This window comes from Varroa destructor, unplaced genomic scaffold (genome assembly GCF_002443255.2).
Source record: "Varroa destructor unplaced genomic scaffold, Vdes_3.0 BEIS01000005.1, whole genome shotgun sequence".
Lineage (NCBI taxonomy): Eukaryota > Metazoa > Arthropoda > Arachnida > Mesostigmata > Varroidae > Varroa > Varroa destructor.
Window position 1 is genome coordinate 2170572 of NW_019211458.1, and position 17552 is coordinate 2188123.

At 39.4% G+C, this 17552-nt stretch overlaps 1 protein-coding gene across 18 annotated transcripts; it reads left to right on the top strand.

The window, feature by feature from the left end:
* Positions 1–93: 93 nt before the first annotated feature.
* On the top strand, positions 94–14974 carry LOC111251909 (uncharacterized). Of its 18 annotated transcripts, none has more exons than XR_015327825.1 (7): positions 94–2986; positions 4029–6135; positions 10376–10426; positions 10746–10884; positions 11626–11670; positions 11870–13895; positions 14265–14974. XR_015327825.1 is itself a non-coding variant. In XM_086989330.1 (7 exons), the coding sequence occupies exons 4-7, from the start codon at positions 10854–10856 to the stop codon at positions 14441–14443; spliced, it is 333 nt and encodes a 110-aa protein (XP_086845456.1). In that variant the 5' UTR covers positions 94–2986; positions 4029–6135; positions 7824–10426; positions 10755–10853; the 3' UTR covers positions 14444–14849. The 18 variants fall into 18 exon arrangements, 4 of the variants coding, with proteins under 4 accessions (XP_086845456.1, XP_086845455.1, XP_086845457.1 ...); XR_015327823.1 differs by having other exon boundaries at positions 11865–13895; positions 14265–14973; XR_015327826.1 differs by having other exon boundaries at positions 13806–13883; positions 14265–14849.
* Positions 14975–17552: the final 2578 nt, after the last annotated feature.

Here is a 17552-nt window from a genome sequence, read left to right on the forward strand (position 1 = left end):
GTTGCCGCTCGCGTCAATCATCAGACATAAGTAGTAAGAGTTTCAAAGGAGTTCGTCTTTTTCCGACAAAGCGCGTAGACAAATTGTGGTCGGATTTAACAGGTCAATGGACAAAAGATCACTTAAGCTCTCCAGCGCGTCGCATGGCGAGATTTGGCTTATACATTTGTTATCCTTGAAAATGAAGCTAGAAACATTGCCTATTGTAATTAGTAATTTGAAGGCAATTGTAGCGCGCCATTTTTGCTTCGTTCCTCTTCGTGTGCAGGACCCGAAATGGTCCATAACAATATTGCCATAACAGGGTACGAAGTCCCCTACAGGTTGCCCTACGCAAATTTTTCGAAGCTCTTCCGTTATATTTCGATGTTCGTAATAGAGCATGCATAATGAAGCAATCAGACATTGCAGTTTGAATCTTAGTAACACCCAAATATAGGTCGATTCCGACTTGCATCAGCATACGGCGCCCTGCAGTAACTCATGTGTTGTTTGGGAAACCTATTTGTCTTTTACCATTAAAGCTTAAACGTTCGTCTTTTTATCAATGCAGACGTTTGTGATTCGGAAGCGTCTTCATATAGCACGTACACAGCGCAATTTAAGTGTAGAAACTCGACATCGTATCCCTGACAAACCTCACCTCTATGATGTCGGTCAGATCGATTTACAAGCCAGTCAATCAAGATGAACATACGTTCGTTTGCAGTGAGAAACGCGTACACAGTAAATAGAATTGGCATATTATTCGACGTTAGGAAAGTGTGAGAGTCAACCCCGATCATGTGCGAAAATGTGGTCTTCTTATTTACGCTAACAAACCAAAAACCCGTCTCCATACGCTCGGCTAAGTCACAGCTGAAGATAAGCTCGATCTGCGCATACAAACCTCGGTATATCAAATAGTCAGAATTCAGTGCGTAATAAGCAGCAAGGCTGAAAGGTTATTTATACAAAGAGGAATTTGTAAGACATTACGACAAGTACTGTATAGTGTCTAATTATATGTAATTAAGCAAATGTACCGCATTATGTAGCCGTACACCTTCCATTCGCGTTCCCATATGTAGTTTCTCTATCTATGGTTTTTCGAAGAAAATTTATAATGAGGTACACCGGCCCACTAGTAGCCCTCTTTAAGGCATGCAACATCCTGTAACCACACAGGCTTGAAGCGGGAAAGTGAGGTCTGCCGTCGTCGCCAGGTAAGCAGACTGAGTGCTTTCGATTGCCGTAGCACCGGTTCGTGAGTCTTCTAAGGAGCTTGAAATAACGAAGTGCATGCATTGTTTTATATTCGACGAATAGCAGCTGATGCCCCTTATATCCACTACAAGTACTATCAGCACCTTAAAACCTACTCAGTACTAGCTCAAACCGACTCGACACTACCACAAATCTCGATTTTTAGCCCGGGCGATGCGATTTTCTCGCCTGGTCCCTCTGCGGCTGGCCATAGATATTGAACCATGCCTCGCCTGTGGCGGTGGTACGCTCCAAGCGGGCTTTTTGTTAATTAAAATTTCACAAATTGCGCGTGGAATACACCACGCAGATTTTCAACTGGCCTGGAGTCAATCAACAGGAAACCCACTTTTTGTCAGTGCTTACACTTTCGAGATCTAATTTTGTAACATGTAAAATGGCAGTTTTGGCCGACAAAGCCCCCTAAGGTCTGCATTTGTGAAAAAAAAGACTTTCTTGATTGAGGTAATGCGTTTTTGTCCTCCTTTCCAATTTTCGTTATTAAAAAGGTTCGCACCACCCACGTACTGGCAGCGCATACTCTTTAAAGCTGTTCAGTTTCAATTTGATTCGTATTTCTCACAATCGTTCCAAGATCTATGCTATTTTTTTAATTTTTATTTTTTTCATCCTGTAAGTCTTGTTCTGTATAGTTGTGAACATTTTCCTTGTCAACTAACAATTTAGATAGAGGGCGCATCAATCGAATTATGTCCCGAATAGAAAATAAAATAGTAAATTAGTAACATCGATGGACTTGTGTTTTAAACATACGATAAAATCTATCTAGAAACAAGCGTTGTGCATGATTTAATTAGTTGGCAGATATGTTAATTATAGTAAAATGCTGTGAACACTTGTGTGCGAAGGTACAGTAGATACGATAAAAAGCATCGCATTGTTATTTCGGTAATGCGTTCGGAAGGGTTCTATTCAAATGTGCACATTGATGATTAAAAAAACTGCACACGAACGTTATTCTGCCACCTAAAAGATGGCGTAAAATCTTCAATTCATCTGCGTATGTTAATTCAATTTTAAGTACAAAAGCCAGTTTTAAGGAACGCCAGAGAAGGCCGCTTGTCTAAGACCTAACTTCTACGTGAAACGACCATCCAATATAGGTGGGCTGAAGGCCATCGTAAAGTAAATGAGTGGATATCCAGTTTAGACAGTTACCTAAGCGGCCCTCTGTTTCGACCGTTTATGTGTGTGACTCAGTCATCGAGTCAATAATTACGCAGCAAAGCCACACAGGGGGCGGACCAGACTTTCGCAACGATAAGCCTATATATGGCACACTGAGCCTCATTCAAATATGCAACAGGCGATTTTGTATTTTGTCTAACAACATTTGGTGAATACGAATATGGCGATACTTGACGGATAATCTGGAATAACGTTACCGTTCTTAAGAATCTCCTAAAAATGAGACTCAGGGTTTTAGGAAATTAAATTTAAAAATGAATATACGCGGGATAATTAAGGGTGTTTAATTTAGTTCTTTAGATCAGTAGTTCAAATATATGAGATTCAGAGACAAATTCGTGTGTCCACGAACTATAATTGTTGACAACTGCACAAGTTAATGTATGGTACTGAACAGATGATTCGGTGGGGCGAAATAGTCGGCTGAAGTATTATTCGCTCTGTCAATGGACGTGTGCCCTCTACCCGACGGTTGGCGTATCAGAAAAACGCACGAGCGTCACGGAAGTCTAGCTTGATCTTTGCCAGAATCGTAAGTCTAAACGATGCCTTGTCAATTTTTCTGGATAGAGCGGTGAAAGGACATGGAGAATAGGCGATAAGATCATTTAGGTGAGCGACGTGATTTCAAATATTTGACTGGACGATTCAGACCCCATCTCGACTTCGCAGATACAGAACACGATGCATAGTCTCTAAGCCTCCAAACCTGTACAATGGACAACAACCTGAGTGAGCTCACTGTAGTAAAATTCGAAGTGCTTCTAGACTTAGAATTGCATATTTAGAGCATTGTATATAGTGTACGTGTAGCAATAATAAGATCTACAGTGCCTGTTTTTCATCACACATGTTTAAAAATTATTTATATTTATTTAGAATTATTTATTATTTAAGTAAATTTTTGGATAGCCAACTTGGCAGCGCAAACAATTGCCATTGTAGAGTTGTCAATGATAGGTTAACTGTGAGACAGTTCGATCTAATGAATGTGACTATACATATAAGGTTTATATAACTTCTACTATCTAAACAAATAATGGGAAATATATCTGACATTATCAGCACGTTCGGATTTTTTCAATTCTTGGCCTCTACCTCCTGTATGTTAGATCACCCCGAATCTGAACCATGAAACTTTATTACAGGATTCATCGGGCCCCTGAAACTCGTCAAGCGCAAACTTACATTGATAACCCGATCCAATGTGCTATACGCCATGTTTCTTTCTGTTGACTGTTGGCTAGTCGACTTGTGGGTCTGGGTGGATTTATCTGGGATCTTTCTCCGGTGAACCTATGAAACTGCATGATAACAACATATAGTTTGCTAACGCGGAATTTTCTGAATGACAATGCGCTTAGCAATATGCGTATTAGTCATTCAGACCATGCCGCACCCCAAGATACGGTTGAGGTGCAAAGGCGTTAACGCATCTTATTCAATCCTTTGCTAATTTTAGGCTAGTTAATGCAAGTAACAGTATATATGTCACAGTGAATTTCCGGTTCTATCTGTGATCCTCTAAAATATTTGCTATCAGTTCACTACAGATGTTTTCATTGGTTTTACAGGTGACACCTTCTTAAGCCATTCTCGATGCTCGTCTGCAGCATTTACCTATCTCTGTTTCTAAAGAAACCTAACAAAATTCATCATGCATGTATGGCTGCTACGCCGTCACTGCGTCGGTTAGGACCCCTAACGGATAACGTTAGCCCTTGATGCTAAGAGTAGGCGATTCCAAACAGTTGCTCACATTGGATGACTAATTAAGTGTTAAAAATAGAAAAAAAAACAATCATAAAAGCGGCATTCTGTTTGTGCGCGTGTGAGATAGCAAAACTGGGCACAACGCGTAGTATGTATATGATTACTTAAAATTTAAACAAAAACTCTTGAGATAATACAGATTGGAAATTATGCATAGATAGACTTAATTTCGTGTCGGGGACCATCTGAAGCACTCCCTAATCAAACCAATAGCAGAGACGTAAAACCCGATGTAGTTCTTCTAGTGTGACCTGCAAAGTGACTTTCCAAAGAGTTTTTGAATAATTATTTGTTTATTGCAAGCGTGGGTAAACATTACTTCCGTGGTTAGCTTGAAAAAATAATAGCCCCCTTTCGATTTTTCACATAGAGTTTTTTTCCTTTCACTACGTTTCATTCTCAACGTGCGTGTTTGCTCAATAGGCGATTCGCGTTCACAACAACGTTCGATTCTCACAAAAACGGGTGCGTGCTAATTTTACATTTTCCGCCGGTTCGCGCGATTCCCTTCTACGAACGTTAAGGGGAAAGACAACAGAAAAACAATGCCCAATGACCAAAGAAACAGTCGGTCGTTGTCGCATTACCATCGAATGCTATTTCAACATTATTCTGTATCCAACCAATGAGATCACTGGGCAGAGACGGATGTCATTTCAGAGTAGCCAGTGTGTTTTGTTCCGGCCTAGTTGCCAATAGCTGTTGCTAGCATTCAATGGTAGCACAAGTCGGACCCGCCAAGCGGTAGTTCTCGCTGTCGATTTTGAGAAACTTTGCTTATAGCTATTGCCTGTTTGGTTGGCTTGTTAATTGCCGGCCCGATAGCTGACGCTGCTAAATGGTGCTACTTTAACGCTACAACTCTGTGCGACAGATAGTCCTGCCTCGTTATCGTTGTGACCTGATCCGCGATATTCAGTCGACCAGCCTACTTACCAATACGGAGCAGGTCCGAGCCGTAGCGTTTGAGACTACCTCATTTATCGCATTTTTTTAAAGGAGAGGAGGTGATTCGAACAGAAATAGTAATAGGTACGAACGTACATGAATCTAGTGTGATTTTCAACAACTTCTGATCGTATCTCCATGTATCCGCGTATCTATCAGAAGTCCATATATCAGTGTCCTGTTACCTATGTATTTTCTTGTAATATATTATATCATATTTATTCGATGCACAAAAGCAAATCGAAGAAAAATATTTTTCATTCATTTTATTGAATAGATTTTCCATTTTTATTGAATTCGCGCGTATGAAAGAAGTCCATAATATGTGTTGGGATGGTGGGGCTATATGTGCCGATATTCATTCGAAACCTACCTTTGCCGCGGAAAAACATGCCAGTATGCTGAGCTGGACTACTTCATCTCATGTCCAAAAAAACAACAATTTACTCATTAAAAAACCGATCAATGTCGGTAATTTAAGGTAGGGCGATATGGGCCATTAATTATTCTGTGCGAAGAGGTCAATTGAAATTACTCCAGCTCTTAGATATCGTAAATGCTACTTTCAGATATTATTTTAGATATTATGATGGTCATATAAGGCGGCGAATTTATCCGGACAGCATAACCGAATTGAGTCGTTTTTGTCAAGCTACTGATGTCTTTGTAGAAACAGCGTACTCTTTGCGATAGGGTAGCTATTGGAGATGTATAGTCCGTAACAAGATCTCCGGGGAGAAATAGTTCTCCTACAGGAATGACACTATGATGATCTGATGACCTCACTTGATTACCAGCCTGTGCCACGAAAGGGAGAACTGCGGAAGCACTTCAGACGCTTTTGTCATGGTTCGTACGGGCAGGTTCACAGCACATTGCTTTCTTCTAGGAAGCAAAACACCTTGCCCTTATCGGACTGTAAACGCTTTTGTCGTTCAGCGAAAATGCAGCGGAAAAGCGGTAAATATTGTAATATTTTTTCGAGCGCGTTCTTTTAGATTGGTCATTTCTAGGTTGATCATATAGGGTCTTCTACCATAGCAGGTCCATCAGACAATATTAAAACATCGGTACAAAGACTCAGCGTAAAACGCAAAGCAAAGGGTCACTCATCGAACAATAAATTACTGTAAAAGTAATCGTGTTCTCTAGATTGAAAATATTTGATGATGATATTAGGACGTCCTGTTAGTGCGCAGAAATCCCATCACAATGAACGGTGTGACAAACGGCGTTTATAACTCGATTACTCGCAGACCAAATATAAAGAGGCAGTCAATACGTACACGTCAAAGCAAACATCCAGCTCCGGCTGAAATAGACCTATGAAGCCGCTGAGGATCATCAAAGTGGGAGCTACAAAAGAGAGCCGTTCCATCAAATCAAATGGTCGACGAAGCTTTCAACAATGTTAAGATATCACAGACCCAAAATACCTCTGCGGCAGGATGATGCTAATGGTCCATTTGATTTATGTTTAGTTTTGTAGCAAATAGAATGTTAACCTCCTATCATCTTTGACAATTTTCAATTTTGAAATTATCGAAGCTCATTGGGAGAGACTACTCTTAGGGCAAAAGGAACTACTAGTACCGTGTTAAGATTTAATCCTCTTCTGCGCTTCCAAGGAGTACGTACGTTAAGCACGGTACAACTTTGCACATTAGGTGGAATATACTGCTAATGTAGCCTTTTGAAATCCATCAAATATACAGCGCGAATGTACATATGTTGAAGCGAGTTCGTGTGGTCTACCATCAGCTCTTCCACTTCCTTGCACAACCGCAAGTTGTCGTAGTCACGATCTCTTGACAACCGCTAAATCTACGCCTGCCTCTCAAACAAACAATCCTTTTTTGAAATATTGGCGCTGTTTTTCTGCATAGTCTCGAGCCTGTTCTATTATACGTACGCACAATTACCTAATGTAATGCCTTCAAAACGAGGCAAGAGAGGTGATATCGGTTGCGTCTTCATGAACATTCGCCATTAAAGGCTGAGGGAAGCTGTCCAATGTATATGATTCTACGGGATAAAATTATATTGCTTTTGGTTAGCATTGCGCTCTGAAAATGCAGTCATCACAATCTGATGCAAAAGCAACCTTAGATGTGTGTGATATATATATTCTTTAATTACATTACATCAACTGGCTGGCCAGGATTTTGAAAAACGTTAGTACGTATTTTGCAGTCGATGTTTTGTTAGAAAAACGGGGCAGTCCATATAGGATCTGTCCCATATAGTTCTGTGATCCCCTGTTTAAGTTAATATTACTCCTTTCTTTGTTACTTTAATAATGTGTTACTTTATTCCTAGTTTTATGCGCTTTTTATCTTATTGTGCGTGTAGATTTTTTAAATCGTATTGAATTATAAATGAACAAAAATATCACAGGTTCGTTTTGAAGGACCAGTGCGTCTTATACAAGATCAAACAGTTTAAAATAATTAGTCCACTATTTACGTAGCAAATTTTTTTGTCAAGCTGCAATATCTAAACAATTATGGGTCTCACAATACGTTTCCCTAACAAGAACTACTGCTATGACCTTAACTCGGCACTGTTGTTGCTGTTATTTTTGTATAAATATAATTTTAGAAAGTTGCAGTAATAACACAAATCATTTCAATTTTGTTGCCGAACAGCTGAGATCCTAATTCGAGCTTAATTCACAAGGCTATCACTCTACGGGGCTCAGCAGTCGTGAACGTCAATTCCGAGGTTCTTAAATGTCCTCAGTATGAAGTGTGCATAGACCGCTACTGAGAAGAACCGCAAGCTGTTTATGTAGTAAAGAATTTCGTTGATCAGATTGTATCAGTGAGCTGGGTCAATAAAAGACTAATTGAATACCGGGTTGATGGCATACGAGGCTGTGATTGAGAACGACACTCTGACCCAAAACAATCTAAAGACCCCTATTTCACTTCACTTCTATAGCGTGCTTCCCGTAGCATCAGAGTACGATTTCTATTACACTAGAACTAAGCCAATCGATGAGATCGACTGTAATTTTTTCTCTAACTTAACAACACTGTGAATTGGCTTATAAACATTACGGTAAAAAGGGGCAATAGTGTAATTAGTTGTAAAATGAATTTGTCTTGGATTTCCTACATTAGTAATAGCAAGTACAATTGTTATTATTCCAGTAGCATTTTTTTTTTTTCTATTTTTAGCTAATTGCTAATTTTTAGCTAATGTAACGCTTGAACAAATACCCAGTGCCTTTTGACAAATTTACTTTTATCAGCTTTTATTGGCTTCAACTGTTATTGGCAAAACTAGGCAATATTTAGGACTATTTCCCTCGAAGGCAAGCTTTGCCTGCTCTTTCATGACGGCCAATTAATTCGTATCTTACATCACATTAGCTGGACTATAAAGTTGCTAACGTCTTATAAATCTGAAGAGCGAGCGAGCTGACTGGAAAAGGGAATGCTTTGTGCCAGTAAGATTGGTTGCGTCTGATGGTTTTACTGGGCTTACATCAGCCAGTTGGACGATGATTTCTTTTAATCTCGCGTCGTCTTGTTCGGCTATTTACATTTTAGCACAGAGTTTTAACGCCGCACAGTATCATCATAGAGTACCCACATATATAGGATACTCGCTCTACGTAGTTGTGCAGCTTGCTTTGTAATTATAAGCCTTGTTACGCTTAGGTCGCGAGCCGCCATGGCCTTTAAATAGCATTTACCCATACCTATATTGTACGCGAGACAATTTATAATATTTGCGCGCTAAACCAATAGCTTCTGCCCGCTGTTATCGACCAAAATTCTCCAAAGCACCGTGCGTGTTGAATGCTTCTTCGTTTACTTCACTAGCCATAAACAGCAATCATGCTTGGTAACACTGTACCTATGGGACTTTCAAAAATTTCTATGAATGTGTATGTGCGAAGGGTGAATTTGGAAAAATATTTTTTAAAAAATGTTCGATATACTTTGTCAAAAGTGAACTTCATAAGCAGCCAATCATTTTACTTGCTCTATTCTGAAGATCGCAGGCCGTGCTTTGGCGACTAAGATCAAACGTCTGTGGCCAGTTTCACTTTGTGCGAATCATTAGGCCTCTCGAAAACCGCGCAGGCTAAGATACTCAAATTGTAAAAAATCAACTCTTCCAGACAGGACAACTACCTGCTTAAACATACTGATTGAAATAACTTAGGTCCTCTGAAATTTACCTGGGTTGTAAACTGGGGACGGTGGAGTATCGCTGTTCGGTTGAGAGAAGTTTCGTCTGGACTTCGAGGCATAGCAACAGGTCCATGCAATAATCGCTCGTATTTCCAATATCGTTGGAAAAATTATCAGTCTGGGTTACACTGAAAGCATCCCAGAAGACAGTGACCCAAGCTTTTCAGCGAACTTCCGTGCTCTATAGACACATATTATGTATCGATACGTGTACTGATCCCCAACGAGGCAACTCCAAGAGTTCGTGTGAACATGTATGTAACTGGCAAAGTTAATCAAGTTGCACGTCACTTTTTTCTATAAGTGGAGCAGATTAAACGAACGCATTATTAGTTACGAGTGTAGGCCAATAAAATTTGAGTTCTTAGAAAGCGGAAAGTTCATCCTAGATGTAGGATAGGAATCGACGTTTTAACAATGGTCAATATGGTAGCCCATTTCAATTAGGTTTTTTCATCTCAATATGTCGACGTAAAACTATTGATGACCAGTGACCAATTTTCGGCCAGAACATTGCTTGTCCGATCATTTTTCGAACAGCCATGTCGGTTGGTATTGGTATACTGGTAGCGTCTAACAGTCATAGCGTTTATTAATTAAAGCTTTTTTCTAACGATTCTACTGACTTTTATTTACCCGACTGCTTTCATTTGTTCTGATGGCACATTGGCTTTTCTACTCTCGATTTCAGACCTGGTTCAATTTCTACTTTCATATGAGTTTTTGCAGATTTGTTGATTTAATATATATGAAGTACAAGATCTCTATTAACAGGCTTCGTTTCAGTTGGCAGCTGGTCGATTTAAGTAAGTTCGAATAAGAGTACTTATTAACGTATAACAGTTTAGCTTATCTCGCGACGGTCGAAAATTAGCTCATTAGAAAGATCCTAGAGAAACTAAATGGCCAACAGCTTTCTCACTGGGACATTGCTTCTGGTTGATGAGTTTTTGCCATGTCCAACATTCTACGAAAGGCTACTCCCTATTCAGGACTGACTCTGAAACCCAGGTTCTGTCGACGATTGGAAACGCACGTTTACGGTAAGTTACATCCTAAAAATACGTCCTTTGAAACAAAAGCAAATCCAATTACAATGATCTTACGCTATTACATAATCGGCAGCCGTTGCCAATCTTAGAGATTCCGATACCTCAGCGAACATGATACAAGCTTGCTTTACCATTATTAGGAACTGCATTTTCTCCACGCATCACAATACGTTTTGACTTTTTACTAATTACATGAGTCGCCATCTCTCGCTATAATGATTTTCCTAGAGTGATGGTTTTTAACACTTTCTTATCGACTTCTAGATTCTAGTTTCATATTTAATTTGATTTGTGTGCCTGTTGTATGAAGTCGCTGTAGGTAGCGACAAACGAGACACATCTGCTGAAGATATTTCAAGACCGTCATGCCAAACGTTTCTAGACTTCAGTGGAATATACATTTGTTTTGATCTCGTCGATGACGCCATTTGGGCAGCAGAAATGTTCAAGTGAGTAGGATCAACAAACAGATTTTTTTTATGTTGGTCAGTGTGGCGTTATATATAAACATATTATAGATAACAGATAGTGAGGACTTCAGTCAACAGTTTTCTTGCGAAACGTTCGGCCATTGAAGGGAAGACTTATCGACACTGCAGGCACTTGTTATTGTAGATAAAAGACCATATCTAAGTCTCACAGATCTTAAATGAACTAAAGAAGATTTTAGAGAAAATTAGTATAGAATCGGTTGATTCGGAATCATCTTCTCTGTAGTAGAACCGTGTGAGCAAGGTGTAGGTTGAAAATTCTCTCAAGTCAGTCAATGACGGGGTGCAAAAGCCAACAGCATCGATTGGATAAAAAACGGAGATATAATTAACTTCCTATGTATCGTATGTGTCGTTGACGAGACTTGAAGCAGCGACCTGTGGCCTATTCGAACCCAAAATTGCAATATGCAGACCCAAAATAGGTCAACATCATTTATTTTAGACCGCTAGGTCTATAAATGTACTATACTAGTATACCCTTAAAATGATTTAAAAAAAAAAAAAGGATTTATGTCTAGAAGTAGATAACTCCTTTGTGAAAAGGAAGATTATGTTGATGCTATGCTAAGCGAGATTTTGTAGAAAACGTGACACACTTACAAATGACGATTTTGACTAGCTATAGTATACTTACACTTGTTTTATTATAAATATTCTAACTATGGATGATTCTTCTTTTACGAGCTCTGCTTGCAGAAGTGCTGATGCAGTGTGAAGAGAACTCATATTTGCCAGCAGCAGGTGAGGCTCAATTTCGATTCCGCAAAATTTGCTCGACCTAACGTGGACTTCGTTACTTGAAAGCGCCTTATTCTAGGCCGTAATGTTTTTCATTTAGTATAGTTTAATGAATATATGTCGCATCTAGGAATTTAGAAGGAATCTCGGTTTTAATTGCTAATAAAGTGATTTCTAATCTTAAATGTCCTTGCCAGTTAAGGCTGTACCTTTCATGTAAATAGGTGTGACGAACAAGCCTTGATGACATGTAGGCTTCTATTAACTGATATCGAAAACGCACAGTCTAGACGGGCGCGCTGCTACACACTGACCTTGTGGACTTCAAAACGACTTTCGATTTGGTGCCATCGTTTTGAGGTTTTTGGCTAGAGGAATAGTATCCAGAAAATTGCTGAGGCATATAATCGCTGCCCTTTAAGAAAACCAGATAAGAATCGATGATGGCTTAGGGAAAGTTTTCCCTTTCCCTCCAACAACAAACTTCGCGCAGGACAATGGCCTCAAACCTCTACTGTGCTCGGCACCTTTGGAGGATTTGCTAGCTGAAATCCAAAGACCAAGAACCCTCGTGAACGTAATTTTATACGCAGACAGCTACGTGTAAAATCAGACGCTCCCAAGATTAGTAATCGGTAGCTAAGCTGCATGTAATCCCAGTAGAATTCGGCTTAGCTGAGAATTTGATAAAAACAGTAACGATGAAGTTTAGAAGCTTCTCAAAACGCTATCTCTATCGCAAAATCGCTGCTCGACTACATAGGCAATTTTCCCTGTGTAAAAACCCTTCTCTCATTCAATGGTAGATGTTCTCCGTTGCCGTCACAGAGAGACATAAAAACGTAATGCTAACGATATCAACTATTAACAATCTCCATCTCCTCTTAGTCACTAGTGCTCACTGGCTATTCGACTGCAAAAAAAGCCACGGCACAGAGATCATATAGAAGGGCGGCCTTCTTGTAAACTTGCAGTACGTAAATTAGCTCAAAGCTGGGTGTTGAAGCATGTTTCTTGACTCCACCGCTCGGCACGAAATCAGCTAGTTGTCTTTTTACCCTGTTCGTACCCGCCCCTGTTTATCAAGGAGTAAAAACGACAATTTTACATTTCGCTTACACCTTTAATGAACGCCTAGCTATTCGGGAGGCCACATTCACGGAACTAGACGCCGTGGTCTACAAGTCTGAAGGTGTGTAAGACCGCGCATGAATGGCACTAGATCACTCAAATCGCCGAACTATAGTCAAGCGCCTGGTGCGTGGCTTCTACTATCTGCAACAAGTTAAACAACATGTAATTCCGAATTTTCAGGAACCAAATAAAATATGCATGTGTATAAGGTACGGGGCATAGTGTGATCAATATTACGCTTCTTGAGTTCTTGATGGGCTTTGTAAGGGGAACCTAGCGCCTTACCCATTCCCACACAATATATTACTTCGGATAATATTTTTATACAAAACATCGTTATGTAGTATATGTTTGTGATTTACTTAAATAATAATAAAAGTAAATACATTCCGCTGAACTGCACCCATCATGCAAATTGCATGAGAAAACGCCCGGAAAGTTCGTTGAATTGAATTGTAACTTGAAAGGTTTCATAGGATAAGGGGCGTCTTCTGTCTAAGTAAAAACACGATTTTTTTATAATATTATTTTTGGCCCACTACAGACATCACAAACGCTTAGCGTTTGTGTATCTTTTTCTACAAACCTGCTGAAGATGTTTATCCTCAGAGGCGTTACAGAATGTGTTAAAAAATGATAGCAGCTTTCGGCTGCAGTAAGCCGTATTAAAATCTCCACAACAGATAGGTAGAGAGCGAGAGAGAAGGGGAGAGTGTGTCTTTTTTCGCGTTTTTTCCAGTGCCACACCCACAGAATTAAGCAGGTAAGCGAATTTATTCGGCATACTGCTAAAAGCCATAAGCTTACCAAAAAGTTAAAAATGGCTCAAGGAAACCCTGGATGAGCTCGAAAGAGCATGTTATTTAGGTGGAAAATAGTATTGAGTAAGCCTGTTTCTACTACTTCTAATTATAATTATACGCTATAAACTTCATAGCGGTTATCCTGTTCTAGACTAGAATAAATCAAGTTCTAAAAGTTTACATTTAATTACAATTGTTTAGCAGATCTATTCGTGAAGTACTTGTCAAGGATACCTGCAAAAGCTAGAAGACCGCATCGATATCGAGACTCTCAAACACGTTAGTGTACACGTATGTATTTGATACGCATATCCTAGAATGACGGTGAAAAGCTAGAATTCTTCGAGATAACGCTGTCAACCAGCGTAGTGTCTACGTTACGAGCATTACTCTGCTTTGAAGTATATAATAGACCAAGTTTGAGTGCATCCCTTTCAATCTAGCCGTTAAATCTAACGGTTTAACTAAGAAATAAAAACATTTCTGGCGTCATTCTATTACTGCGTGTCTACTTAGTCAATATGGTCGTGTAGACGTTTACTGGAAATTATTTGTGCCGTAACAAAGGTTGACGTTAAGTAAGTAGCGTTAATGTTCTAATGGAATACGAGTAACTGTTGATATGTCAATGCATCTTTCTTGTGTTGTTATTAAACATAGGATGCGCACGCTTTACGGAAGGCCGAAGACGATTCTCAGAGGTAGATTACAGATTATTTATGACCATTAAGCACCATTATACACCTGCATCAGCGAGCATACGACCACATAATTCGTTACTTAGAAAGCATCGTAACATTGATCGAAGCGCACGACGAGGTAAAGGACACGGAAATTGACTGGACGAGCAGAAAACTACAAATGGTTCGCTGTGTAATGAATACACTCAAAAAGATTCATTCCACCATCAGCGCCACCAACCGGCATTACGTAAAGTTACTGGCACCCGCTTCGGCTTCCTAAAGCCCCTGTCTTGCCTCAAGCAGAAAAATGCGACGAAACAAAACATAGTACACAACGTGAGGAAGGAAAAATAAATTTATAGCTCCGTTAAAAGTACATATTCATCAATCACAGATACATCATCCATTTTTCATTACGTTCTACCAATAACAGAGCTCCGTTCAAGTTCAATTTCTTCCATAGCAGATCCACTAACATCGATAATATTGCTTATTTATTCATTTATGGTAATAAATGTTCATGTGTGCCAGTGTACCTTATATAAACGTTTTATCTTGGTAAATACGTTATAAACAAAAGTGTTCTCTAAATGACGCTTTGCTGATACTGCAGCAAAATCGTGTTCGCTTAACTATAGTGGGTTATAGTTAGATTAATATCGATATGGGCTCAATGCCAGGCGTTATTATGGTCTAATAATTAAAAACATCGGTCTATACCATTGCTACCAGTGAGTCCGCGGGCCCAATGTGGATTGTACGATTCTCGCTTTACGAAGGTGTGATACTGACGCCAACGTTGTTTGTCGGTGTGGTTGCCGGCGCAGGTCCCCTATGGGGCAATTTTCATCGTATCACATCGTTAGCAATTAGTACTGAGAGATTTTTAGCTTTATGCCGAATGATCTGGTCGAAATTGTTATCTGTTTAATATTAACGAAAATTTAGGAAAACATAAATCGACGGACGGTTATGAGTTAACCTGCCTGAACATCGAAATTGGGCTTTGACTTATGACCATTGCGGCAATTGCACGATCGGCAAATCTTCCCCTTTCGGGGCAATTTATCGTCAGCTGCACTCATATACCTTTTTTTGTTAACGACCATAATATATATATATATATATATATATATTAATAAGATTATCCATTTTTAATTTGTAAAACCAAAGTTTTCCCAGTCATAGCTAAATTTTATTGCATTACTGAAACGTTCTTAACTTCTAATGTCGAAGCTAGCTCTTCTGCTGCCGTCAATGCCGTCTCAGCCAAAGAGTGCCATCTTAAAAAGTATATCACTATAATCTGAAAAATCTCCAAATTGAAATTCCCGTTGCATACTACCGTATCAACGATGTCGTGTCTTTCAGGTTTTCGGATTTGAACTATGTCTTTCAATAATTTGATATGTCTGCTATGGACGCATCCTACAGATATAACGAGGCTCTTTGTTACCCGAAGTATATGATTTCTATGAGATCGAAAGATGATTTGTATAAAACGGTTGAGAAAATCCAGAGTTAGCCAGATTACTATTCCAAAATCGTAGCAAAGGTATTATTTATGTTATTTTACTGTAAAATTGATAGATAACGTGTTTAATTAGGATCGCATGATTACGGATATCTATATCAGTAATCTTTCCATAGTTTGTAAATGTTATTAATTGTTTGGAAGAAGTTCTATTCAAGCTCCTAGCCTCACAAAATAATAATGTTGCGTATGTAATTCTAATACAGTTTAACACTGTCCCGAAGATTCGAGATCCTCTTGCGAGTGAGCTATACGCTTAATTTCGACGAGATATATTTGAAGGCTAAATAAGTTAGTGGTTAGAAGACGCTAGCAACCGCAGGTTGAAAAATGTTCCTTCGAATGAAGACGTCTTCGTTCTGAATTGAAGAAGCGGTCATTGGGTATATCCAATTCTCCAAAGCTAAAAAAATACAAACCACGTGTATCGGCTGTGCTAGGAAATGACAGTTTCTATGGAAAATTTAGGTACGCCAATTGTAATCTGTGTGTAAAGTTTCCACAACATTTGTTTTATCTGGCCTACTCAAATAATAAGCGAAATATTCGAGCACTAAGAACGCTATACTGTGCGCCATCAGCTTTCTGCCCACCAAGTAGAATGACCGAACGGTCACTTAGTCTGCTGACAGAAACGTCAGGCGGGGCATTTTTTCGCTTTTTTTTTTTTTTGGAACCGCACCGGAATACTCCCACGAAAAGTCTCCTGTTCGTCTCAAGTTTGTTGTTAAGTGTTACGTGAATGTGTGTTCTATTGTGTTCAGGGCATTTGCCTTTGGGGCTTCTTGCCAGAGACGAAACGCTTGCCGAAGGCAACAAAAAGCTAACAGCAGTCAACCATTGTGCGTTATGTCTCTGTTATTATATCCTTAGACATCTTACGCAGTACTTTTGTAGTTGCAATTTAGCCGTCAGTCGTCATTTGGCCGCGTGTAGATATAATAATGACTCGTGGACAGCTCTTGATTATCGCTTTATTTTTTCCAAAGTGTCGTCTAGGTCTATTACAGACAGGAACTGGGGATTCGACGTTAACGGATTTATATTTGCGTATTGGAAAGAGAAATCCTCTCATCAAAATGACCACGCAACGTATAGGTCAAAAGCTGTTCAAGATACTTTGCCTAGATGCAATCCAATTGGTCTATTTGATTAAATTTCTCTACTCTATCTATTTGAGGTGGCGCTGCTGGTTCGAGGTTTCGCGGGAAATTTTTGAATACGATATGTACCTAGAAAACTACAAGCTGCTCACATTCGTTACGCGAAATGAACCCCTTTTGCCGAACGGAACAAAATTCTCTGTTTTGTACTGCGGGTAATTTGAGCGAAAGTCGCATTGTCGTGCCTTACTTATACGCTAGACAGCCGTCTGATAAATTGATCTGATGGAAAATAAGCATACACCTGAAGAAAAGTCGGATTATGATTTATCGTGCGATCTGAATAGTAGTTAGAATTGTATGTACATGCACAAATGCATACATGTGGCTAGAACGAAGTATGCGACGAGCAATCTGAAAAGTACTCCCGCTATAGGCCATCAAGGCTCAATTGATCCGATGTAATGTTCGAGTGAAATAGAGTTACCGAAAAACCGTGTTTACTGAGATTAAACGTTATGCCCATGAGAAAGATATTCATCGATCGAAATCAGGTCAGCTCTGAAAGAAGACTCATATTATAAAAGACGTTTTTAAAAAAATAAAGTTCAATTTAAACATTCCAACA